General features: G+C 33.0%; 4 protein-coding genes and 1 non-coding gene across 5 annotated transcripts; 1 reads left to right on the top strand and 4 right to left on the bottom strand.

Annotated features, from left to right (window-relative positions):
* Positions 1 to 380: 380 nt before the first annotated feature.
* On the bottom strand, positions 381 to 9,957 carry LOC113404253 (symplekin). The gene is made up of 13 exons (XM_064217073.1): positions 9,798 to 9,957; positions 9,507 to 9,700; positions 8,954 to 9,149; positions 7,951 to 8,135; positions 6,007 to 7,553; positions 5,681 to 5,920; positions 5,182 to 5,382; positions 4,919 to 5,025; positions 3,118 to 3,223; positions 2,269 to 2,387; positions 1,323 to 1,466; positions 974 to 1,114; positions 381 to 671 (listed from the first exon to the last, which is right to left on the bottom strand). Exons 1-13 carry the CDS (start codon positions 9,843 to 9,845, stop codon positions 618 to 620), a joined length of 3,282 nt encoding a protein of 1,093 aa, XP_064073143.1. The 5' UTR covers positions 9,846 to 9,957; the 3' UTR covers positions 381 to 617.
* On the bottom strand, positions 4,436 to 4,628 carry LOC135193672 (U2 spliceosomal RNA). Its single transcript, XR_010309360.1, has one exon. It is a non-coding gene; the product is annotated as a U2 spliceosomal RNA (small nuclear RNA).
* Positions 9,958 to 10,792: 835 nt separating the features above from the next.
* Positions 10,793 to 13,421, bottom strand: LOC113404254 (uncharacterized). The gene is made up of 5 exons (XM_026645113.2): positions 13,402 to 13,421; positions 13,040 to 13,156; positions 11,777 to 11,989; positions 11,407 to 11,536; positions 10,793 to 10,952 (listed from the first exon to the last, which is right to left on the bottom strand). The coding sequence occupies exons 2-5, from the start codon at positions 13,130 to 13,132 to the stop codon at positions 10,828 to 10,830; spliced, it is 561 nt and encodes a 186-aa protein (XP_026500898.2). The 5' UTR covers positions 13,133 to 13,156; positions 13,402 to 13,421; the 3' UTR covers positions 10,793 to 10,827.
* Positions 13,422 to 13,426: 5 nt separating this feature from the next.
* LOC113404255 (uncharacterized) lies at positions 13,427 to 15,405 on the bottom strand. The gene is made up of 4 exons (XM_064217212.1): positions 15,132 to 15,405; positions 14,395 to 14,601; positions 13,646 to 13,781; positions 13,427 to 13,515 (listed from the first exon to the last, which is right to left on the bottom strand). Exons 1-4 carry the CDS (start codon positions 15,228 to 15,230, stop codon positions 13,427 to 13,429), a joined length of 531 nt encoding a protein of 176 aa, XP_064073282.1. The 5' UTR covers positions 15,231 to 15,405.
* Positions 15,406 to 16,938: 1,533 nt separating this feature from the next.
* Positions 16,939 to 26,002, top strand: LOC113403097 (uncharacterized). The gene is made up of 5 exons (XM_026643535.2): positions 16,939 to 17,041; positions 22,530 to 22,632; positions 22,984 to 23,235; positions 23,999 to 24,128; positions 25,309 to 26,002. Exons 1-5 carry the CDS (start codon positions 16,980 to 16,982, stop codon positions 25,866 to 25,868), a joined length of 1,107 nt encoding a protein of 368 aa, XP_026499320.2. The 5' UTR covers positions 16,939 to 16,979; the 3' UTR covers positions 25,869 to 26,002.
* The last annotated feature ends 1,863 nt before the right edge of the window (positions 26,003 to 27,865 follow it).

Here is a 27,865-nt window from a genome sequence, read left to right as displayed (position 1 = left end):
TAGCAGCCCGAAGTTTGCAACAGTGTCGGTTAAAATGACGTCATTATCAAATTGCGATATTAGGTCAATATTTTAAAAATAATTTTATTCCTGACACAAGACAGTATAACATTGCAAATTTTTTCAAATGGCGTTACTTGACTTGCGACAGATCGTCTTTATGTGACATAAACATCTTCATAATTTACCTTTTTCAAATGTTTTAAGATTTCATTAAGTTTGTATTATTTATTCCACCATAATCTTTAAATACCAGGATAGATTTGGATGTGTAGTTATGGTTACATCATCTCAAATGGCAATGGTTATAAATTAATAATTTATTTCATTCAGTCGTTGGAACTTTTAAACATACACGTAAATAAAACATAATAATATATTCTGTGACGATTTTAAAAGATTTTATTTTTTTGTAACATTGTGTTTTACATTAACACATTAATATTCATCGAGCGGTTTTATTACAATTCATATATTTAAGGCTTAATCTGGTACCAGACAATCATATACTATGGAAGTCACATAGTGGTATTATTAAGGAAGTATGTATTCGTACAATATTAACGTAATATTTGTAGAATGTGGCAGAACTGTAGGACTCAGTGTCTATACATTTGTCATTCCATGCCCGGTGGCAATGGCTCGATAGGGTTTGGCGTGTACGGCGTTTCCTGTAATAAATGATATACACTTGTTAAAGAGAAAAATACTGAATTTTTTTTGTATAAACTGTCGATAAAAGTACACCGATACTATACATGCGTATAGTATAGGTACACACAGTAGTGCGCTACACACGGCACACATGCGTTCGATATATCGAAACATATCTAAAATCGGACGTCGTCGGAATATCAGATGTCATCGAATTGATGTCGACGGGTCCTGTCTTTCTTTAACCTTACTGCGACCCGTCGATGAGGAGAGAAGGAAGAGGCGTGCCAAGGCGTGCCAAGGCGTGCCAAGGGCCTACCCGCGGGCAGAGCGCGGCGAGGTGCGGCGGCAGCAGCGCGAGCGCGCGCGGCGGCAGCGCGGCCAGCGCGGGCGCCGCGCGCGCGCCGAGCCGCTCCGCGCACTTCAGCCACCCCTCCCACGCCACTTTGTTGTTCCACACCTGCACCGGGTCGAGGGATTGCGGCGAATTACAGATTAGTCGTATACTTAACAAATTATAGAACGTATCATTTGTTATATACCGACATATATATTATGGATATTGAATATACACAATCATTATGAGATATACTTTTAATTAAAAAAAAGGACACAAGAAATCAAAAGGCATGTCTAATTCTTATTTTAATATATCGATAAGGTCTCACCTCTCTCTCTATTAGTAATTGCAGAATGTTAATCGCAAGACCACTTAGATTCGGATACAGTGTGAGTGCCTGCAGCACCGTCCGCATCATCAGCACAGGTATCTCCGTCTCTTCGGCCAGCCGCTGCAGAACTGCTGATAATACCTGTAAATTTTTGTCACATAATTTGAATACAGAACAAATCTATACTAATTAAATGTGACTAAATGAGTTAAGAAACAATTCATTAATATATAGATGTATCTAGTAATAGAAACAGATTGACTCTAAATGTATATAAGTTTGTTTTTTCTAGATATAATTATATATTATTTTCGGTCGAGCAAATTTGGTACCTTATGGTAAGTGGAAACTTATAGACATTAGAACTGTAGGAAATATTATAATTTTTATTATTATATAAATATCATATTAAATAAGTCATATTATTCAACACAAGATTAAAAAGATACAAAAAGGATCGATAATACTTGTTTAATTTCAGGCAATATAACTTTTTATTTCTAATGTTGGAAAAGAATAAGTATTGAATTTCTTGCCGGTTCTTCTCGGTAGAATCTACATTCCGAACCGGTGGTACTTTTAATATAGTTCAGTACAATTACGATTCAAAGGTGCTTGTAAAAGCCAACTTGAATAAATAAATAAAATATCTCTCGGTGGTAGGGCTTAGTGCTAGCCCGTCTGGGTAGGTACTACCCACTCATATATTCTACCGTCAAGCAATAGTACTCAGTATTGTTGTATCTGTGTATGTATGTTTATTATATTTATTATATATGTATAAAGCACATAACCCTGAACACAACAATACTTGCACAAAGCGCTAGAAAAAGCCCTAATTCCAAGTAAATTTGTCTATAACTAAATTATTTCATATATTAATTGTAAACATTTATTAGATATATCAAACAGAAATATGATAGAGCTAGGATTAACAACTTACGTCATGTGTGAATATGTTCTTTTCGGCGAAGCAAAGTGCTGTCGCCTTAATGATGTACTTGAGATCAGCCTTATTTGGGTCGATCAAGTGTAGAGCTACCAGGAGGTTCTCCGGTGACACTAAAAAAGATAACATATTATTTTAAAAAAAAACTATTAATATATACTCAAATATATTATTTTCCAAATTAATATTAGGATATTCAGACTTATTTCTAAAATTAAATAGGTACATATGCATTAAGCCTATTCCAACCACAAAAGTGGACCGAAATCAACATTTCTGACATTTAATCGTCGCGATGAATCCATCGGGTCGATTCAATGACAAAAAAATAAATTAAAAGGTTAAGATAGATTTAATAATATAAGATAAGAGAATATAAGATAGAATTAAATTAAAACATTAAGATAGAAATTAGAAGAAGAAGAAAGAAGCATATATATGATATTTATTATGGATTTGCGAAAAAATTGCGATTTTAATGTCGGAAAAATTATTATATTATTGTTGAACGAAAACTGAGTGACGTGGCTTGGGAAGTGACGTCACCGGACAGACGACGTGGCATAAGAAAATATATGACGCGCGGGCGGCGAGGCGGCCATCTTTAGTTGACTTAAGATAGAGAATTGAGTAGTCGGTTGCATGTTAAATGAGTTCCTTAATGTTTTTGTCATTTTCTAAAATATAATTATAACTTTGTTAACTAATGAGTACTTATGTATATTTTTTCAATATTTTTGTGAATGATAGATTATAATATATATTCTACTATAAATATATATATATATATAGTAGAATAACCATATATATAATATCTCACTGCTGGGCTGACTAACTGGTTACCTGGCAATTGTTCATTGTTAGGATTCTGCAATCCGAGCAGCTTGTTGAAAACTTCTTTTACAACGACAGGATTTAACTTTATCAATTTCGGTAGAGCAGCCAAGATCTGAAAGATATACAACACATACATTTAAACGATTTGATAAAATTATTTAATTGAATTGAATGTAGTAATTGCATGTTTCATAATCCCGTTAATATTTTTATTGGCTTGGCCCGTTTAATCTCACGATCTCGGGATGTTAATCTTTTTACACTATTCAGATCATAAAAAAAATGAATTATAATTGACATGACACTATAACGCATAGCACAGACATTAAATTCTTTTAGACAACTGCCTAAAAAAAGTGTGTAATGTTCTTAAGGTTCATGTATGTATGTGATTTAATTCCACCATAACTTTTAAATTATTTTATTTTGAAAAACAGGTTTGGGGAACAGAGTGTATCGTTAGAATTCTCACAGTGATCATCCCGTGCCATTGGATATAAATATTATCGAAAGCATCAGTAGATGAAGGTGTAGGCACAAAGTAGTTTTATAGCAATGAGCGTCAATGTTTCAATTCTTATTTTGCGAATATTTAAACTCATGATTGTTTTTGAGATACAAATACAGTGTATTGTGATAGATATAGTCTAATTGTATTTAATAGTGTCGGTGAAAAAATTAAACAAAGCTTACAATATATTAATAATAAAAAAGCGTGGTTTTAGTGTTTGTTGGTTTTAGGCAGGATAGATATATAGTTATAAGTTTAATTGTACTTTATTGACATATTCTGTAATTATTATGTAATTGCAGGACCTCATTCATTTCATCGGTTCAAGTAATCACTAAAAGCACAAAAATACAAGTAAATGAAAGAAATATGTAAAGGAAATAAACAGCTTTCTGCTAAAATCCTTCCAGACAGGTCCAATTACGAAACTTTTTTCACATCGAAATCCGAATCCATCGGATACCATCAACAAAAACTTTGCTTTTTTGTTTTATTTAAATATGTTTAAATAATAAGGACATTCACGTAACTTTGAAAGGACAAAATAAGTATCGAGGCATATCATCATCATTAATGACTATTTTTTAAATTGTTACATATCACTTTCAGCCTCCCATATCTTCAATAAAATGATGCAGGGTAATCAATCATATATTTTGAATAATTTTAAGTGAAAAAAGGTATTTTTTGATGGATAATTCTAAGCATTTAATGAAAGCGAGATTCAGATCACAAATGTGTGATTAATGAATGATTAACGATGTGAATTAATGTTTTATTTTTTGAAGACAGTTATGTCTGAACTCTGAATTAATTATATGGGCCGTTCCCGGCGGCACTGCAATGCCGGGCCGACCCGTGACGGGAGTGGAGCGAGCCCCGAACATCCCGTCGATTTACAAAAATCAGTTTAATATACTGGTCCCGCAGTGCGGGAACTTTCAGATATTAAGCTGAAAAGAACAGATACTACACTTTGATCTTAGCCAAAAGGCCGAGAAGCGATACCCACCCTATCACAACTGAGGGACGTCATTCTACGCGAGATAATCTCGCCAGCGCGATGCAGGGCAGTGACTAAATAATACAGCGCCATCTATGAAGTGATTACAAAACTAGTTCGAACTGATAACGTCATTACGTTTCAAAAACTATTATATTAACATTTTTATTGGCTAGACCTTGGATTTAAACTCAGGGTAACGGGGTCTTGGTTTTTAAAGTTATTCACTAGATAAACGAGGCAGTTGAAAATGTACCAAGATTGTTATTTTAACGGAAAAGAGTACGACTCACCTCCTTCTTAGAGAGTCCATTGAGCACGGGTATGAGGAAGCGCACGTCGGACACGCGCGTGGCGTACAGCTCGCGCACGCGCCGCACCAGCTCCGCGCTCGGCGCCGCTGCAAGCCGAAACAATACACTCCAATCAAATATAGTCGTCTTTACCATAATGACACGGGGCCCGGGCTCAGAACCGACTCCCTCCCAATTCATAAGCGCCCTCGAAAGGTCAATACAGTCGCTTATACTGTAATATTTTTTTTCAGAGGACCCACCCTTGTCGGTGAGGATGTGCACGAGGCGCGTGAGCAGCGTCTCGGCGCCGCGCGGGCAGTCGTGCAGCAGCGCGGTGAAGGCGGGGCGCAGCGCGGCGGGCTGCAACGCGGCGCGCAGCGGGCCCTCGAGCTGGCGCAGCACGCAGCGCTTGGCCTCCGCGCCCGCGCAGCCGTACACGCGCGCTATCTCCATTATCAGTTCTGAAAATGGGAAGACCGCCGACTGAGCTGGCCGAATGAAAGCATCGTATTGAATTTTGCTCAATAGCGATCACATCCACTAGTTACAGACGTACGAAGTGAAACTTGTAGGTGCCTATTCGATTTGGAAATGGCTACTCGCATCTTGCATCTATCTCTTTTCGCTGAAGGTGTCTGGAATATTTTTTTTATAAAACCGAAATATAGTCCCCTGACTATCTCCTTAAGAAATTGTACTTAGTTTGTGAAAACTTTAAAAACTTTTTGTACTCATGTGTATATAAAAAGTTAAGATTACCTTCCTTTTCTGGAAACAGTGCCATTACAAGATTGAGACACATCTTGTACAACTCGTCTGTCCAGGGTCTATTCATGTATCTGTTCCCAAACAATTCTTGCGGAGGTGTCGAAAGAGATATGAATCCAAGATACAAAAGGCCATTTTTCTCAATCACTTTCTTTGCCGACTCTGTGCATTGCTTATAAATTTTTACACACGATTTTAACGTTATATCTCGAATTTCTTCGTTTTCACTCACTGAAAATTATAATAAGCAATTAGATTTAAGTAATACCGAACTGACATCGATTTATACATGGGAGATAGCCTCATTGTGTACTTACATACGTGGCCTACCAACGCCGCGACGTATCTGTGCGATCTCGGAGGCCGCATTATACACAGTTCTTCCAGCAATTCCAATGCTAAGTTCGACGATTTATTTTCTGCGATTAAATGTTTTAAATAGTCAATCGCTTCATCCGTGACCACCGGAGCTTCCATATACACCTTCCGCAGAAGTACATCTTTGCTGGCCTCCATTATCGGATCTCCCCTCTCCGATATTTGAGTAATTAAGGCACAGAGCAGCTGATTATAATTGTCATCATGTTTCTCATGAATTTTAGGCTGTAATGTCACCGGGTGCCGGTTGAAGCCTTGCATTAACGCATACTCTTCGTACAGCCAAGACATCGCTAAGTCCATTCTGTTCAAAGGATCTTCTAGTATATAATTTAGCACTAATTCCCTGATATCTGAGGTATAACTCGATGCGAATATCGTTATAAATTTCGCGCGAATCTGAGCAGCCCCACCAATGGCGCTTTCTTTTTCCGCCCTTAGAATTCTATCGACAGCTTGAATCATTAATTTACTTTTTACTTCCTTAGGTATTGGTCGTGTGATTTCTTGCAGTTTTAATAACTTGACTCTTTGTTTAAGTTTAGGAACGGTCGGGGTCGGTGGAGGTATCAACTTTTCTTTATCCTTAGTTTTTCTCTCCTCTTCTTTCAAATGTTCCTGTCTCGTTTCTTCCATCAATTTTGACACTGCGTTTTCTATTTGTTTATCTTTCGTAGATTCCTGAAGTTTCGCTACTGCGTTCTTAAGAGTTATTTTTTCGTCGTCTTCTCTCAATAGCGGAATTTTAGTTCCGAAATCTGATAATAGAGGCGGCATTACTGGGGCAGGAGCTTCGTATTTTATTAAAGCTAATAACATTTTCGCTAATGCACGTTTTTGGACTTTACTACCTGAATTCGGTATAGGTTTGTATGTGGACGTAAAATGACTGGTCATTTCGCTTGGTAAATTATTACTTAATGTTGACATAACGAGATTGACAACATTATCTATGTTGTTCAGCCCTTCAAATATGGAGTCCTCAGTTGCTGTTGCTTTAGTTATAATCGGCTGAGGATTATCTTCGTCAAAAATGTTGAAATCGCTCCGACTGTTGCTGTTACTATCACTACCAACAGTGCTTTGGGGGGAATCAATTCTGAACCTCTTGGCCGGTGTATCCCCGTTCTTTATTTCACCTAATCGTTTATTCCTTCTTTCTTTAGGCACAGCCTTATTTATTTCCTGCTGTGTCATTCCGATATCTGACAGTAACTGCATCAGTTGGGGCATCATTTCGACCGAAGATGGATGTTTGACGAGGACTAATATTTGCATTTTCAAATGTTTCCGTACTGAATTAACTTGTGACTGCGACAATGTTGGTGGTAGTGTAGTGTGTAGGTCGCCTAAAGCTTGGACCACACTTGATAGGTATTTAGGTCTTAATTTCGCGACTAAGCATAGCGTTGTCATACAAGCCATTAGATTCACACTTGAAATGTGTTGCGAGTTATGAAACTTGAGGAGTAGTTGAAAAATGTGACTGTAATTGAAGAATAGTTTACATTAAAGACATTGTAACTCTTAATATAATAATTATTATGCTTTAGTTTATGTTTGACACCTAATCCTGAAACTATCAATGAGTATATTATAAATAAAAACTTAAATTTATTGGATTATATTTAATAATTAGATTATGTTGTCCATTTTAGGAGTAGCCATCAAATATTAAGCATTAAATAAAGTAACAAAATTTCATCAAATTCAGTTCCGTTGTTTGGTCGTGAAAGAATAACAAACAGAGAGAGTTACTTACGAACTTACAATATAAGAATACAACTATAGATGATAAAATTGCATAATTAGAGAAATTAAAAATTTATTATCAAATTAATTAATTGTTTGGTACACTTAATTTTAATTACAAAGTTACTTACTCTGATTCTTCTTCCATCGTATCCCTTTTTAAGAAGGGCAAGTGAGTAGGTAAATTTTCCAGCCTAAAATCTTCATCAGAGTCATCTGGATTCGAACTCTGGAGAAGAACCACTTCTTCTAGGAACTTAATTGAGTGAGTTCTGATTCCTTCATTATCACTATCTATCATATTTAGAATAACGAGCTGAAAAAGGAGGTGAGATTAGATAATAATTGTGTCTGATAAAATTATCAGACACAATTAATATAATCCTACAATCATTCAAATGAATGATTGTAGGATTATCTTTATTTTGGTTCATACCATCCACTCATCACATATCGAAGCACCAAATAACAAAATTTAGTAGTGTTGTGTTCTGGTTTAAAGGCAGAGTAAATACAAGCAAGAGTGAATTACAGTAGTCAAATACTTTTTTTTATGATATAGATTGCCTGTCGAGCATATGGATGGTAAGTGATTACCACTGCCCATGGATATTAGCACTGTTAGAAACATTGAACATTCCTTACATTGACAATGCACCTTGGGAACTAAGATGTTATGTCCTTTGTGCCTGTAGTTACATTGGCTCCCTCACCCTTCAAACTGAAACCCAACAATACTGAGTACTGTTGTTTGGTAGTAGAATGGGTGGTACCTACCCAGACGGGCCTGCACTAAGCCCTACCACCACTGAACTGAACTGCTGCTGCGCAGATCCAGGTTGTGGTATATATTGTGCTACTCATGCCGCTCACAGGGGATGGGTTATATTTCTTACAGTGCTAATGTCTATAGGCTGTGTAGATTATCACCTTTAAAAGTCTGCCTATTTGAAATAATAAAAAAAATTACTGATCCATCTGTCATCTGGGATATAATTATCGCTGTGTGATGAAGTTTTATAGCCTTGTAGCTTAATGTTATATAGTCATATCATTCTCAATAAATGGGCTATCTAACACAATGTATTATTATTTTATGACTTCAAAACTAATTACCTTAAATAGTTATCATACCTTTAATTCTGTGAGATGCTCCCACACATACTGCATTTCAGATACCTCAGCGCTTTCTTTGCAAATCCATAATAAAACATTCCTGTAGACAATGCTCGCTGCCTGGATAGCTCTCTTCTGTACAGCTATCACAGAGTCAATAACTAGTAATTGGAGTTGACTTATTATCTTGGGTAGAAGGTGAGGGAATGCTTTACTGAAAGTAAATTTGAATAACAGGTATACACAAAATGAAATTTTATATTTTACAAATTATGTTATTTGGTAGTTTAAGTTAAAATGTTAGATAATATAAAACATTCAGTACTTAGTTTTTATACATGCATAAAAATATATATTTCTATATTTTTTTTTGTATAACTAGTCATATAAATACAACAATACAAGAAATTGCTGTTTGGTGGTAGAATATTATGAATGGGTGGTATGTACCCAGACGGGCTTGAACAAAGCCCTATCACCAAGTAAAATAACATAGTAAACAATAAAAGAATTGTCATATAAATTATTATAATATTGGTTGTCCAATAAGTCATGTTACTTTCAACCTTACCTTAACTCCTCAATAAAAGCAACAACCTGTCTCTTTACATCAGTTGATTTATCATTAACTAAGCTTAAAATATTTTCCATATAAACAGGCACCATTTGTGGAGCTTGGTGCAACAAAACCTCTACAATCTTTCTCAATAGATTGGCTTTTTTTGTGCCCTCTGCCATCCCAGCTTCGTTTATCCATTGTACTAACTGAAATAAAAGTGGGAAATAAAACAACCGTTGGTTAAATTCTATATTTCGTGAAATAAGGAACTCATTGCAATGTTCGGCGTGTTGTTAAACAAACCTGTGATTGCGGAGTAACATTCGATCCTGGTTGATATTTACTCGACATTTTTTATAATTGTCTTGTATCGTGTTTATATCATTTCATTACCATAATACGTTTTAAAATATTAACTTAAAATAATTTGCGAATTAATATGTGAACATATACATCACAGTAATTCAAAGTATAACCTAACTAAATCAAATTAAAGTTAATCTTATACATATAACCGAGAAATGTCAAATTCATAATGTGAAATGAGATAGGACTGAAAGAGAGATTCGAATTATATATACGATGGTCGATGACACTTGTCATTTGTGTACGTGTTGCAATTGTTAGGTTTATAATAAACACAGATTAAAAAAAAATCGTTAAAAGTTGCCATAACACAACAAAGTTACGCTCAAAAACTTTTGGGTATATAATTATTATATTATATTTATTCTAATACAATACAAGTATTAGCTTGAAAATATGTTAAATTATAATTATTTTATTTAAAATTCTTTATTTGTAAGCTATAAGGACTTTATTTATTACTTTAAGAGAACTGTGTCGGAAAAATCTACCTGAACTTTTAAGACAGGAAATATCGTGTAATTCCACGTATATCTCTGCTCTGATGCGAAAAGTTTCATTATTCTAATTTGCCTATTTTTTTGTTCTTATTTCATATAAATCTGATAGTACATAATCACCACCACCCATAGACAATGGCAATGTAAGAAATATTACCGATCTCTTATATTGCCAATGCGCCACCAACCTTGAACTAAAATGTTATTACTCGTGTGCCTATAATAGCAATTGTCATTTGGCGCTAGAATATATAATGAATGGGTGGTATCTACGCAGATAACCTTGTAGAAGTGTTACCACTAACAAAATTCCCAAAAGTTTTAATCAAATCTTTGTGGTAAGTGATGGCAAAACTAAGGCACTAAATAATAAACCACGTGAAAAACATATACTTTATTATTTTGTAAAATTTAAGCTAACTATCAAACTAAATACTGATTTTGTTATATAAAAGTATAAAAAAATATTATAATAGAAGTGGAGCCCTGTGTGGAATGTATAGATTCTGCATTTCGAAATTTCTTGGATTGTTTTTTTCTTCTATCTCTAGGTATGAGCTTCGTACCACTAGCAGACAGTAGAAAATTATCACTGAAAAAAAATATAGTATAATTACGAATATAATTTTAAAACTACATCAGAATTTCGCCAGATATTCATCGATTATATCAGGAAAGATTGGAAAGATATTTATTTCTTTTACTCTCACTAACGACGAACGACTAAACGACGATCGATTGTCATTAAGTCATGTGTTTGTCAGAAACAACAAAACTCTTACACTAGGAAAATAATTACTGAAAGGTATCACTCCAGACATTGTTTAAATCAGCAACCGCTTGTTCTAAACCATTTAATTTAATCTGAACACAGAGTAATTTAAGTATTCTGTAAACAGATGATAAAAACATTTATGATTGACAGTTATGACAAAGAAACATTTTCGTACAGAAAGTGTTGGGAATAGGTCAAAATATTAATAAAAAGTAAAATTATCTATGTTTAAGTCTCTTTGTCTTTGATTAGTGATATCAAAAACACTTACCACACCATTTAAGTAGCAATATAGTGGCGATGAAGTGTAGAAATACTGTCGACACAACAACAGTCGCCAGAGCAAGCATTAGCAGGAACAAACCGCAATTATAGTAATACCTCATAAAGAGCGTTTTATTCTAAAAAAACAGACTGGGTAAAATAAGAAAAAAAAAAACATCTCTGTGATAATTATTACATCTCAAAATTATACAATGTGATCAAAATAAGTATATAAATGATCTATTAAGTTTAATTGTAATGGTTCGAGCGGAATATAGATATTTAATTGTTTTTAGTCCCGATGCAGCTTTACATTAGCGTATAATTTTGTTATATCCGAATCATTGTAATTTAAATTTATTATTAATTTAACTCACCATGTGAATACCAGTAATAAGAAATAAGCTTATTATTAAATAGTATATATATACTATTATCATATACGCATGGGTTATGTAAAGACTCTTAGAAACTTGTTCGTATTCTTCGGGCGTGTGTTCCGGGTCCGGGTCGTTTTGATGTGTTTGAACAAATGTTACAACTTTGTAGAGTGAAAAGGACAGAACACCTAGACAGAACAGTGAAAATACCTGAAATATTTTTGAGACATAAGTTTAATTATTAACAGTACCTAAGTATTCATTGTAATTAATAATAATCTAGTTATGAGTATTATTTTCGTACAAGGAAATTGTTTTTTAACTTAAGTTAAAATATTCTTACGGTACTTATTATTCTTACTATAACTTATTTAGCCGTGAACCAAATATTATTAAGACCATCGGTTTTTTAAAGTATTTTTTGGTATAAATATTATTTTAAGGGATTTTTAGTACCCTGCATTGTCCATACCCTCGTTTTACTTCAGTTACGGCAAACTATCTGCGTAAACCGTCAACAATATGAGCTCCTAATAGATTAATTTAAAAAAATATTTCTTAGTACTAACGTACGTTTCAGTAGGAATTTCAGTGTAAAGTTTCTTTCAAATTTCAGTAGGTATATGTGCGTTGTATAAAACGTGTTTAAGTGAGTACTCGTGTTACGTTTAAAATAAGGAAATCGAATTGGGATTGGTTTGTTGACATTACAATGTTTTCATACAAATTAAGTGTTTTAATTATACATATTTTAGCTCTTATTCGAGAATTATAGCGTACACGTTGTATAATTCAATATTCTACTAAAAAAACAATAAATTATAAATAATATTGCTAGTCTCGTATATTTCTTAATATTCTATTACGTAGGTATTTATTATTGTTAGGGCAGTACCCTACTTACAAAGCCAGCAGGGCAAATCACATCAAATATGTAGATATTATCTTATTAAAAATATGATTGCATAGATAATTACTTTTATTATAACTTAATTGGCTATATTTATAACATATATATTTAATTATATATTACGTTTTGGTGATATTTCGTAAAGTTCCTACTGAATTCGAATACAATCTTAATACCTACTACGATGGTCTCACTACCTTGATTAATTATTATTATTATTATAGCTTGAATCATGATAGTACCCCGCCCATAAATCATTAATCATTTGACCTAATTGAATAACCTATTAAAATTTTCTATCAATATAGCGTTTGTATTATCAAAACAATACATAGTTTAAAAATACTCACAGTAGAAAGATATCCAATAACAAGCGATCCTGCTCTCAATGGTAAACAACAACAACACTTCTTCAATCTAGGCAGTTCAAAGGCCATCTTCATTAATAATCACAACACTATAAAGACCTAAAAATATATATATTTTTAATTTGTTTACTTTTTATACAATATTGACAGTATTTTTTTTTTAATTTTAAGGTTATAATAAAATAGGACTTTGTATGAGTTATGCAGTCGTGCATTGGTTTCTAGCGTTATCTTTTATCAGATTAGGAAGGGATAGATAACGAGTGACCAACGACGCGTTTGATACATTTACGTTTGTTTTATTTAGTTTGTATATTTTTCATTATATACAATCAAGTACTCACATTAGGGCAAAATGGTAATGACTCCTTAACAAATGTGTTTTTCCCCTTCTATTTGATTTTCCAGTTGATTGACATAATAACTGTAGACCACGATGAAAGAATAAAACTCTAGAACTAAATAATTATTGGATAATCTATATATCGCTTTAAAATGTAATTCGATCCAACGAAAAAAAAACATCAAGTCATATATTTTAGATTTATATAATTATATTTAGTAAAAATAATGAAACCAAATACTTACTAATAAAGAATAAAATGCCCAAATACCATCCTATTAGTAGTTTATGCGCCAGGCACAAAATAAATAGCCCTCCCATTTCAATAAGCCATGTCAAGAAACGACATATTAAGTAATGCTGAATCAAGTATAAGTTGAACTGAAAAAGTAATAGATTATATATCAATCTACTACATTAACTGCAAATTACTTGGTGATAGGGCTTTGTGCAAGCCCGTTTGGGTAGGTACCACCCACTAATCAAATATTCTACCGCCAAGCAGCAGTATTGTTGTTTAAAAAAAAAACAATTAAGACTAAACAAAAAGAAATAGTTTTTTTATGATATCTGTAGGCGTACGAGCAAATGGGCCTCCTGATAGTAAGTGATCACCACCGCCCATAAACAATGGCGGTGTAAGAAATACTAACCATTCTTTACATCACCAATGCGCTACCAACCTTGACACACACACACACACACACGCATACACCTTTTTTGGTGGTGTTTCTTTCATTTTCATTGTCTTACATTAGTGGAGGAAGAATGATATGATATTAAAAATATTACCAGGCTAACTGTTTTTAAAAGCTTTTTTATAAACTTCACCTACTACTGTTTATATGTGGTTCAAATTTCGCAACTGAATTTTAAACCAGATTCATATAAGTCAAGCCGATTGTATACTACAATATAAACATGTGTAGGCCATTTACTTTTAAAATTTCATAGCAAACTTTCCTTACATAATATATATAGTTAGTTTACTCACGCAGTGTAATCCGATCGCTAAATGCAACAAAAATATAAGCAAGACAGTCTCACACAATAATAACACTAAAAGTGTATAATAAACAAGATATAGGTTATCTGTGACGGGTTTTCCAGTAAACAGCCAAGCACCGAACGGTGTCTCTTCGCCAATTAAAACCTCTAAGATTACAGTTGAATAGAATACCATACAGAACCCCGCTCGTAACTGTAACATGGAGAATATATGATAATGTTGGTGATGATGTCCTGAATAATTTTGACCACGTCGACCAATTTAAAAAGGCTAGACATCTCGCGCGATATACTATAACTATACAAGTGTGACGCGTGTGTGCTTTAGAATACTCTCTAATCCCTTACTCGAAAGTATCCTTAATCCGATGGGCGAGGGGGGGGGGGTAGGTGGTCAAAAACAACACGATCGGAAAGAGTTCAGGTGCAGGAAGCAGGCTTACGGAATATCTGATGTACGCGATATATAATCAAATTCGTGGCTACTGAGAATTTCTCGACAGAGATCGAATAACTTTTTTATGACCCGACCGTGGTTTGACTGTTTGAACCTAGGACCTCTGGGCATATGGATTTATAATCTAGTCACTAGACTAACGAGGCTGTCATAGCATGAAGAATTTGCGAAATTTATGAAAAGTTGCGCTCAATTCGACCAAAGCTTCAATTATTTAAAAAAATGCTATATCTAATGACAAGGATAAATTTAAAAAACTGCCTTACCGTAGTCCAGAAGTGTATTAAAATGCAACCACATCGCAAAGGATACAACATTAAGAACTTTTCTATAGTTGGTAAAATCACTTCGATATTTATACACATTTTTTGTTCAGACTTTCAATAATAAAATAATTAAAATTATTTATATAAGCGAGGCTTTATTGATAAAAAAATATATAATAGATAAAAGTTTCCCAAATACGAAGTATTTCTGTCGTGTTTTTCAAATACGAATTTAATTTTAACAATTAATTCCTTATTCTGTATTATACTTTAGGGGGACCATTAAGTATGTTTCAGTCGTGATTTCACAAAATGATTTGCCAAATATCTGTAAAATGACGAACAAAAGAGAAGAATTCGTGATTTTATACTCTTTAAATTGGTTGTAAAATTTTGTAAACAAGATTACAATAAGTGATGCAATATTTGTACGTCACTTTTGACAAAGCAAAGTACAGAGTGAATTTGAATATTACAATAAACTATGAACCTACATGATCATTGATACTTCTTACGAATTTTGAATAAAGATTAATAATTGTTTGAAAAATGTTGTAAATTTCGTATTTTTTTTAAATTTAATTTTATGTGGCAAGACTAAAACAAACTTCCAAATATTATTTTATATTTTATCTCAAAGAGAATGGTATGGCTATGATTCATTTTAACCCTCGCAGCGGTCATATAATGCATGTGAATGTCCTATGGCTGGTCAAAGGCCTTTCAAGGAGCAGAATCTACCACAGGGCTACAGTGCGCTTCATTGGATATAATTAAAACGGATCATAATATCTTTCTACTAAAAGGTATCTCTCGTATACTCGTACGTATCAAAACAATTCGCCCGTTCTTAGCGTATTAAATTGAGTAAGCAGCTGTGTGTTTTTACTATTAATTGATCATTTTATCCAGTCATATCAGTTACTTCCTTCTTTAGCATGTAAATAACGCGCAAATTATTTTCATCTTTTCATCTCCCTGTAATACAATTAAAAACTTCTTGTAATAGAAAATTCATTACTTCGCATTATATGTCCATATTCTATTAAATGTTTTTAAAACATTTATGTCACAGAAACTACTTTCCCACATCCTCTTAAAAGTAAAGTAAAGTAACATTCTGTTAACGTCTCACTGTTTGACAAAGTCCTTCTCTCCCTTTTGAGGTTTGGAGCTTATCACGCTGCACTAATCCGAGTCGGATACACGTGGCAGACTCTCATGCACCACGTGCATGTTTCCTCGCAATATTTTCCTTCACCTCCGAGCACAAGATGAATTATAATAAACCAGTACTGCTCGACACGGTTTTCTTTTAGGAATATAACAATTCATAAAAAAATATATTAGTAAATGGTTAAATCTCATTGTCTTTAAATGACGACGTCAGAACGCTATGCTAGAACAGAGTCTGCGAACAGAGAGGACTGTGTTATAATAATTAGTATAGAATGTAATTAGTAGTTAAAAAGGGCAATAACTTATGATGATAATTATACTATTGCTTTAGCCATAGGGTACTGGCGAGGCAAGCAAGAAGTATAAACTGTTCTAAGCACGACCAATGTACCGCCAACCTGAGAAAATGTCAACCTTATATGTGGTATTACCCACAAAATCCTAAAGTTGAAGTAATAATTAATACCATTATAGTATTTTAAATATGTATCCAGCAATCTATTATACAACATTGAAAATATTTATTAATTTATGATTAGTGATAAGATAAATTGACGGCTAATGATAAAATCGAGACAATATTTCACTCAATTTAATGATTACAAAATCGCCAACCACCGAAAAACAACTGAATTGTATGTGTGTGTTTTAACATTATTTATATAAACAATGGATGCTAGAAGAGGTATCAAGGAATTTTGTCATAAAATCAAGGATCGTTTCAAAGGTAGGTGAGTGACTTTTGATTAAATACGTAATTGTAGATTATTTTTTCCAAAACCTTTTTCGATGACGAAGCGTTGTTCTTACAATGTCACTGTCAAAACTTTGTATTGACAACTGTCTTGAAAATAATCTACTTATACTTAAGACCTGAGAAGAATCAGTGAATAATTAGAATTTTTGACTTAGTAGTAATAGTAATATTTATGGCTTACAGTAGGGACATAACATGTTTTTTTTTAGTTAGTTAGATACGTACTATCTAATTTTAGTATCATATTTTATTAATATGACTTTTAAAAAAAAACAATACTTTTTATTTAATTATCTGTTGTGTATTTTTTTTAAGATTCAATATTGTACTATCAATGTGACGCGTATATATATAAGTTCACTAATATTGACTTTCTGATTACTGGCTTAAAAGATAAGTGAGGCAATTTGATTACAGGAAATAATATTAAAGCTCCCATTGACGATGTAAGGAGTGAGTTAAATTTCTTGCAGAGTCACCTGTGACAGTAAACACTTATCAGACAATAAATTGACTCGACTTCTTTTCCAAAATAAATTAAGTAAATATTGGTTGAAATGCTTGAACGTAGAACCTACATAGGTACAATTTTAAAAGAAAAAAATCACAGTCTTTATTGAATATGTAAAATAATATATACGATCGGTAAAGAACAAGTCCATAATAATGTCGTATTGTCGGGGAAAAGTGTTCACTCTGAATTTGGAGTTTCTCACAATACTTTGCTCGAGATATTTACTTGATATGTGATAGAATTCCATCCACAGTGGTGCTTGCCAGAATTTCAACGCGTGATTTACTTATGATAGGTAGACAGAATATAGGTTAGGTGATGGTAAATGATCACCACTAATAAAACTAACCATAGATATATATACTATCTTTACATCGCCAATGTTCTACCAATCTTGGTCCTTTGTGCCTGTAGTAACATTGGCACATTCGCTCTTCAGTGGTTTTTACTGTTAGAGTATAGCGACTGTTGCTATCAATCATTTGTTGCGGATTTATATCAAATCAAACCACTTACCATCAGGTGGTCCATATCCTAGTCCGCTATCCAAAGTAATGAATTTTCTATTACAAGAAGTTTTGAATAGTATTACAGGGAGATGAAAAGATGAAAATAATGTGCGCGTTACATACATTCTAAAGAAGGAAGTAACTGATATGACCAATTAATGGTAAAAACCCGCAGCGGCTAACCCGATTTATACGATAAGAACACGTTCTTATTTTATTTTTTTATTTGTTTTGTTTTGATTTTATATCAATCCGCAAAAAATATTTGATAGCAACAGTTGCTGTGCTCTAGCCGTAATAGCCGTAACAGATCGGAATATAACAATACTAACTTAAGCTTTCGCCGACGGTTTTTCCGAACCGATACGACTTGGGAACCTTCAAGAAAAGAGCTTACTCTTTCCTGAAAGGCCGGCAACGCACCTGCTAGCCCCCCGGTGTTGCAGATGTCCATGGACGGTGGTAGTCACTTTCCATCAGGTGAGGCTCCTGCTCGTTTGCCACCTATGACATAAAAAAAAAAAAAACTTTTGTCGTTTGGGCTACCTCACTGCTACTCTACTAACCTACCAAGTGCACGAGCCGCGATTTTCGTTTGAGATACACGTGCTGTGTCTACTAAATTATTTCTATTAAAATCTCAAACTTCTATTTTATTTTATTAAAAATATGAAATCCAATTCGCTCTTAATATGATTAAATCTTTTTTATCGTTTATTTAAGACGATAAAAAAATTATCTGTATATACAATCAATACTTTAGAATTAAAAAAAAAATGCAAGATAATCTCAAAACTCTGCTACGTATATGAAAAACTATCTATAGTATGAATGTTAGTTATAAACTAAGATATAGAGAACAAAGTTGCTTTGGCCATATATTATAGGCTTATATCCGACATTATATATTTAGAGCCGAGATGGCCCAGTGGTTAGTACGGGTGCATCTTAACCGATGATTTCGGGTTCAAGCCCAGGCGAGCATCACTGAATTTTATGTGCTTAATTTGTGTTTATAATTCATCTCGTGCTCGGCGGTGAAGGAAAACATCGTAAGGAAACCTGCATGTGTTTAATTTCAACGAAATTCTGCCACATGTGTATCCACCAAACCGCATTGGAGCAGCGTGATGGAATATGCTCCAAACCTTCTCCTCAAAGAGAGAGGAGGCCTCAGCCCAGCAGTGGGACATTTACAGGCTGTTCATTTTATGTGTAATGTGTATTCAACATTACTGTGTCATGTGCTTATTTTGCGTTTTTATATCAATAAAAACTAGAATCCGGTAAAGTTGAAGTGGTTGATTGAACAGTTTCAATATAATGTTTCGAAGTTAATTACGTTAGCTACAGTCGGAGGGCCGAAAAAATACCAAAAAATATTTTAAAACTAATTTATTTATTGTTACAACTATTCTTGAGGTACAACCTACTCGATGTAAGCTTATACAATATAATAATGATGGTGAGAAAGTTATAATATAGAATCTTATTTCTAAATTGCGATTTGGTATTTCCGGTAAAAGCACATTATTTGTTTGGTTCGAGCGAAATCTACGTCAGCTATCTTCCTGGAGTATGTTGGCGTAACTAGCTTAATCTAAAGCATAAAAAAATTGAAGTGTTTGAAAGTTTTAGATAACATTAATATGTTTACTTTACTTTATTTGTATTGTTCTGCTTCGGCTTGAAGGGTGATTGGAGACATATTTCCATATTGAGGTACTTTCCAAAAGGGTGCGCAATGTCGAAAGGCTATTATTTCTTACAGTGATAATGTCTATGCGTGGTAGACACCACTTACCATCGAGGCCATTTACCAGTCTACCAATATATATGAAACTAGCGGCCCGGTACGTTCTTCGCTACGTATAAAGTGATATAATACAAAAATGAGTTAGAACATCGATTCATTTCTTAAAAAAATATATTTACTTAATTGTTAGCTATTTAAAAAATTAATTCAAAACATATGGATAAACAATATTTTTGGTTTTTTCCATTTTGAGTGTGATTAACAAACGGCTGGGGGTACCGACTCTGGAATAGGTAACATAAAGATATAGTTTACCACATCTCAAGATATAATTTTGTGCTTGTGGACGAACCATCAATCGATACGAATAAAAATTCATGGCACTAACTTTTTTCTGTATATGTAGACCTGAAAATAAATGGAAAATGTGACTTTGGAAAATGAAAATGTCAACACACAGAAAATAGGATAATTATTTACCGGATTGTGGATCAGTCATTGGTATATTGATATGGTAGCCATCGTCACCTTTCCAATGCAATATTGGTTATTGTAATGCATCATCATTTCTGCGATGAAGTACAATATCATGGGATTGAAATTGTTCACCAACAATTACAATTGCAACCTCATCAATTGTCGGTGCATTGAATCGCCTGGCATGCTCTCCAAAAGGTATTCTATCGGCCCTCATTACGATTTTGTGATTATCAGATGGCATACGATCGAGAGCAATTTTAAACAATTGAACTAATGCGTTATGCTGATGGAAAAATCATTGTAGCTCTCGAATAATTTCTCGTCTTGTATAAGAAACAATTGTACAACGTTGATCCAATTCACGATTTTCATCACCAATAAAATAAATTTGCAAAAATTGATGATTAGCGTCGGGGCACGGCAATAACGAACCAACTTGATGATAAATCTGGCCCTGAATCTGTAACATGTATGCAATTTTAGGTTGTTGGATAAAAAATTTTAAAACTATCAAATACTTTATGATTAAGATTGATATAAATATGGGACAATCCAGTTGAAGTATTTACCTTAAACGTCGGCATGAAATTATCTCTAATAATTTTAGTAGCACTAAAATAAATCATTTGAAATGCCGAATTGTATTGTTGAATATGACTCAAAAAATGCTTCGATGTTTGAGATGTCCCAAATATTAATGAATATAATGGTTCGGGTGGAATTTCTAATGCGGGCAATCTAACTTTGCCATTAGCACAACACATGTCGGGCGTTTCACCTGAAAATTTTGCCGCATCACAATGTGGACATATTACGTCCATCATTCCAATGTATCCGTATATACTATAATCAATCTGACTGTTGTAATTAAAAGCAGCGCACATCGTTTCAGTCAAAGTACCACGACGTAATCGTGATCGCCGTGGAAGATTCAGTACAGGCACAGGGTCAGCAGATCTATTTCGTGCACTACGTTCACGCTGCGATGCATTAGCTTGTGTGCGTTCATCTGCAGTCTGTGATCATCTTTGTGATGTCACATAATTTGTGTTACGCGTTCGCCGACCTATATTTGCTCGTCTGGCTCGTGGCATTGATCCTTCATCCTTCATATACAAAAGAAAAAATGAAATTGAAAACAAATTGCTACATTAATAGTGGTGTATCAGTATTTATACATGTGTGTCTGGAAATATACGGGATGAAATATTGGTGGTTAATTTCCCGCAAGAAATCGATTCAGTTTCGCGTAAAAATAAAAATACAAAAGGAGTAGGTATTGACTAATAAATCAATTCTTTGCGGGAAAACAACCAACAAAATTTCATCCTGTACAATAAAAAAATTAATAACTGCATTCGATGTCAATGTATAAAAAAATGTCAATAAAATAATCCATTACAAAATAATAAAATACACAGCAATATGTTTTTTTCAAATTAAGAAACATGTAATCACTTCAGCTCAAAACTTACCGTTTGTGTAAATGCGTTTGACAATTTAAATCAAATAAAGCCTGCTAACAACATGAACCACCGACAGCGCATTAAAAAACTGAGTAAAATTTAAAAATTGAAAGTACACGCTACTTTTAAATTGACAAACGTAAATAAATATTTATATGATTTTAGTTTTTAAATAGCTAGCAATTAAGTAATATATTTTTTTAAGAAATAAATCGATGTTTTAACTGATTTTTGTATTATTGCTAATGGCAGCTCAATCATTTTTAAAATAAGAAATTGTGTTACGTGCCAGTCTTTAATGCTATGCCATGGGTTATTTGGAAATAATATATTGAATTAAGACGTATTACCTGTTGAAACTGGTGGATGAGTGTACTCATTTTTACTTGATACTTACTTTTAATTTGACAGACAATTCCCCGTCTAAAAAATCTCCATTATCATTTATTGAAATCATTTGTTACAAAAAATGTGATAAATGAAGAACCACTGGACCGATTTTGTGCAAACTTCACATAAACCATCTACTAAATAGTCCGAACAAACCCTGAAAATTTGGTTTGGATAGATGAGCCCGTTCTTGAGTTATAAAGTGACAACGAAAAATGCCACTTATTAAAATAAAAAGTAGCATTTTACAGGAAATTAAGACTCATCATCTTTTGTAAATGAAAACTTTTGTAAGTTCGAAGTTCGGAGACTCAATAAATTTCTTATTATTTGATATTATTTTCTAGGCCGGATAAGAAGTCGAATAATTGCTACTGGCCCGAGTTAATTTCATACTGCGGTTGCTGCGATCTATCGACTGGTATCTACATTAGTTCGATCATAACACTGGTAAATATAATATTATTATTATTTAATACTATGTAACATGAATATTTTACTACAGACCATATTACAATTTTTGATTATTTATTTCATAAATATACCTTTTTTTTTAAAGTAACAACTGGTAAATGTTCCGTTGCTGGGTTAATAACTCCTTTCCTCTTTGATGAGAATCTAACTCTACTTAACGTTGTTCCAATGGGGATTTGGGCTTCAGATTTTCATCTGTCACATGCATTCATGTTTTCGTTAACCGATGAGTACGAGATGAATTATAAACACAAGTTTGAGTATAAGAAGCTGCTACAGAACGTTTTAGATATAACCAGATTTAAAGATACGCATTTTATTTTTCAGATTATATCAACACTGTTTTTAGCTGTCAATGGTACAATATTAAATTATTTGATCAGTCTAGGTCCAATAATATACAACGTTAACTTGACGGATAGTAACAACTATATCGCAACAGACAGGGAGAAAGCTGAAAGTGATCAGGCATCACTGATATTTATATACAAATACCTTGTCGCATATTATATTATTTGGATATGTTTTAAGGTTATATATATACTAACGGTTGTTTTTACCGCCTATGCGATATTTAAGGTACGTATTAAGGATTCTTATGTTAATGTATGGTGATTTTAATGTACTATTAAGTTTCTTGCCGGTTCTTCTCGGTAGAATCTACGTTCCGAACCGGTGGTAGCTTTACTTTTAACATTGTTCTGTAAAATGACGATTCAAAGTATATTCAAAATTACAAAAATAATCTCTTTAAATGATTCGAAATCACCTTAAGTATATTTGTGGCGTTTATTTGTGCCAAAAAGGTACAGATTATTTCCCCAACGTCACGTGCGACTGGGAAGATTACAGGCTCAATTTAATTTTGAAGACATAACAGTAGTAGACTGTTTGTAAACCCATGACCTAAAACAACACAATACTAAATAATTGGATAAAAAAAATATTTTAAACACATCAGAAAAATTACATAAATAAATAAAAATTCGGAGCATATTGTCATTAATTCTGACAGATCTTTCGATGTCTACCGTAACCGCCGACCACTAGACGAATTAACTCAAATGAACCGTGATGTTGATTTGCACGTAACATTGGCGAAATTATCTGTGCCCTCTCGACACAAATAAAATCCACAATAAAAAAAAAAAGATCTTGTCAGCCACTGGACTATCTTGACTAGTCTAACTATAGCCTTATTAAAATTTAAATTTAACGCCAATATCTGAAATTGAATTTGAGCCTTAAAATTTTTAAAGCTATTCTAATTAAAACGTGTCATAAAATTCATGTAATTCTCATATTGGGCTTAAATTTTAAATATTTTAGTAAATTGTTTCAGAAAAATACGTGGATGTTGAAAGTTCTGCTTTATATAAGCGTGCCCAACATGATCTTGGACTTCTTTATATCCTTCATCGGCACAGTGCTGCTCAGCGATGGTTTAAAATTCGTACTGGTTGTATGTAACTGTGAGTATACAAATAATTTAGAATTTTACCGGTATGAATATTTATTATTGTTAAATATTACGTTTTGTTTACGTTATTTATCGAAGGATGCTTGTTGTTTTGGAAATTGAGCACGTCCTCCTTTATTCCAAAAAAAAGTTAAATGAGATCAGTTAAAATTAATGATATTATTAGTGTTTCCTCTTCATTTGAGTTGAGAAGGCATTGAAAATGTGAATCTAAAACGAATCAATTTTAAGCTTGATGATTCGAACCTAAGAAATCATCTCTAATGCCACATTTATGCATGTAACACGTTTAAAAGTAACGATCATAATGTCATCATTGATAATATCCTTAATCTTCTCCTCAAAACCCTTAGCTCAGCAGTGGGATATGCTACTTTAACGTTCATTTAGTGATATAATTGATTATATTAATCGTCTGTACATCACTATTATCCTAATACATAAATAATGTGACGTTTAATTGTGATCCTTAAAAAAATTCAACAACTGAGATTAAAGTAAAATTGAATTAATTAATGCTCTTAATTTGTTATTGTTTAATGATGAACTGACAAGGCATATAGCGACGATAAAATATACAATGGAGTTTATCGACTTATGAAAATTTAATCCTATTTCTTTAAATACCTACTTTCTGTTATTGTAAAAAAACCCCTAAATTATCAATGATTAATTAGTCGTTTCTTTTATTATTTACTTTGAATTAATTACTTTTCAACAAGCGATTAATTATGATATATTTGTTCAAACTCGTTCATTTAGTTGAAAAGGCCTGCATTATTTATATTTAACTAGTTGTCGTCCGCGGCTTTCGGTATAAAAAGCAAAATTGCTTAATACCAAATTTCATCAAATTCGATTCTGTGGCTTGGTCGTAAAAGTTACTCTTTCACACAGACAGACATAATTATTTTCGGCTTTAAAATATAAATGTAGATAATTATATTAATATAATAAAAACAATCAACGATACTTAAAAAAACAAAATTATGCATATCTACGATATGTATTTGCTTTTTTTTTAATTTTTTTTATATAACTAATTGAGTGTAATCAATTTTCTTATTATTAACTAATATTTCAGGCGTCCGTAGATATTTGCTTTACATTTTATTTTATGAATAATCAAACCTTCGACGTGTTAATATTTATAATTGTCCATATTATTTCAGTATCCGAAGGCTACAACATTTTAGCGATAAACAGTGAATATAAAAGAATGAGAGGTAAATCAAGATTAGCTGTGGAAGAAATAGAAGCACAGCCAAGAACAGAACAAATATACGTAAACAGTTTTATTACTGAACAGAGAGAACGATACTATAACAGACATTACCAGAGCCATTGCAGAAGTTGTTCCTGTTATTTTGAAAATATTAATAACATTGTAACAACTGATATTAGATCAGTAGCAACGATACCTTTACCTGCATTGGCTATTAATGAAAATTCAAATGATATCATAGCGAATCCTACAAGTACAAATATTTCGAATACTGACAATTTTAATAATCAAAATGACCCAGCTATCATTGAAGAAGTTAATGAGGCAGTCATTGTTTCTCAAGACCATCAAGTTGTCAGACCGAATACATTAGGACCAGTCAAAGCTAAAGGAAAAGTTGATCTATCAGACGTACCATTTATATATGATGAGCAACAGTTAAATGTTGGGTCTAGTCCGGTTATCGAAGACAGACACATAAACTCATTAAATGATAAAAACGTATGAATCTATATACATAATTAAAATTCATTATTATGTTTTAAAAATATAAGACATATTGTGGAAATATTTGAGTATGTTACTTGAATAAAAGCAAATGGTAGACGAATACGAAGGTTGTTAAACTCGTGAATATTTTGAAATTTACATTATCTTCAGTCTGGAGTCAAAACTATTTCTTCGATTAAAAAGTTTGAAAATGTTTTAAGTTATTAAAACATTTTAGTCTACTCCTTAGTTTACTAACTTTGGTCTTAACTATGCAAACTATAAATGTTACCATCATTAATATTCATTTATTTATAAATAAACATTAAATTGAATAATATGAAAGGCTTATTTGGTTCATTTAAAATATAATTTCAACTAAAATAATACTGTTACTCTTGCTTTTAAAAAACATTGGACGTAATTTATTTTTCGTCGAAACTCTTTCGTAATGATGCAGTAAATAATTAATCACAATTATGTCACGATCGTCTCATAAAAATTTAATGTATTTCTGACCGATTTCCGATTGTGGAAGCTATTTTCATAGACTATAGCCAATTACTGCGCAGGAGATTATAAGGCGAGATTATATCATGTGTTGGCGCAGTGTTATAAGTGCAAGTCCTATTCCTAAGGTCTTAAAGTCCGAATAGACAACAGTACAAGACGATTGGAAAGATTTTGGTCAAAGGAACAACAGGAGTAAACATTGACTGCCAAACTCTGACACATACATGAGTATTCTCAACAGAAAAATGGCCTGACCATTGATTTGAAATCAGGGCATCGGGAACTTTTAAAACTAGCTAGCTAACTTTTATATTAACAAAGCAACATAATATATGAGATAACGATATTTCTGCGTTAATACAGATTTTTTCTATAATTATAATTTTCTGTTAATTTCTATACAATATAATTTTCTGGTAATTGTAAAATTTCTGTTAATTTGTTTGTTGTTACTTTTAGTAAATTTACTTGTGGCTTAGTAATAAAATTAATTCTATATTATTGGTATTATGGAGATATTGCGAGATTATGGAGATCTTTCCCATTTTGAGGTCGTTTTAGGTTTAGTTAAATGTTTAGTAAAAAAAATTATTATTATTCTAGTTACGATTATTGTTGATGTATGAATTATATTTGTATACTAGCTGTGCCCGCGACTTCGTTCGCGTAGTTGTCGGAAACACTATCATGATTATCGTTTGATTGCTCACGTTGGTTTTTGTTATTATAATCGTCAATAAGATTTAATAATATGTTTTACAGTACTTCAGCGTAGATTATATTTTTAGTTTTATTTTCTTGTGGTAGAAGAACATACTGATTTTGCCCGCAACCCGATCTTGACAACGCGACATATAGTTGGCCGTGTGAAAAGCAGTCTTGACGTAAATCGATTCCTACGTGTTTAAATGTTTGGCCCTGTGATTTATTAATGGTTACGGCAAAAGATAACTTAATGGGAAATTGAATTCTTTTAAAATTAAAAGGTAAATCATTTGGAATCATTGGGATGCGAGGTATAAGCACTGTTTGACCAACTGCCGGACCATTCAAAACTGTTGCAACGATCACGTTATTGCGAAGGAATTTTACTTGAAGGCGGGTCCCGTTACATAAATTTGGTGGTTTAAGATTTCTGAGTAAAATTATCGCAGCACCTATTTTTAACTTCAGGGAATGTGGTGGAAGGCCGCTCGGGTTTAAAGAATTGAGAAACTCTTGTGGGTAATGGACAGCATCTTCTTGATCCATTACATTATCAATAGATGTGTAGGTAGTTATATCGCCTGGAAGTTTGGTTAAAATTAGGTCGTTAATTTCGTCAACGCTACTATTTCTCGCCGCCAATATTGCCCTTTGACACATCCATTGGTAATCTTTATTTTCTATTTCGACGATATTAGGGTAAACTTTTGATATTAAATCCTCTATGCTAGTCACTTTTTCTCCTAAATCGCGATCAATTTCAATTTTATTTTCAGAATGAGGTACTTTTCCATCTC

The sequence above is a fragment of the Vanessa tameamea genome, chromosome 15, assembly GCF_037043105.1.
Source record: "Vanessa tameamea isolate UH-Manoa-2023 chromosome 15, ilVanTame1 primary haplotype, whole genome shotgun sequence".
NCBI classification, from domain to species: Eukaryota; Metazoa; Arthropoda; class Insecta; order Lepidoptera; family Nymphalidae; genus Vanessa; species Vanessa tameamea.
This window is presented reverse-complemented; position numbering and strand designations above follow the sequence as displayed.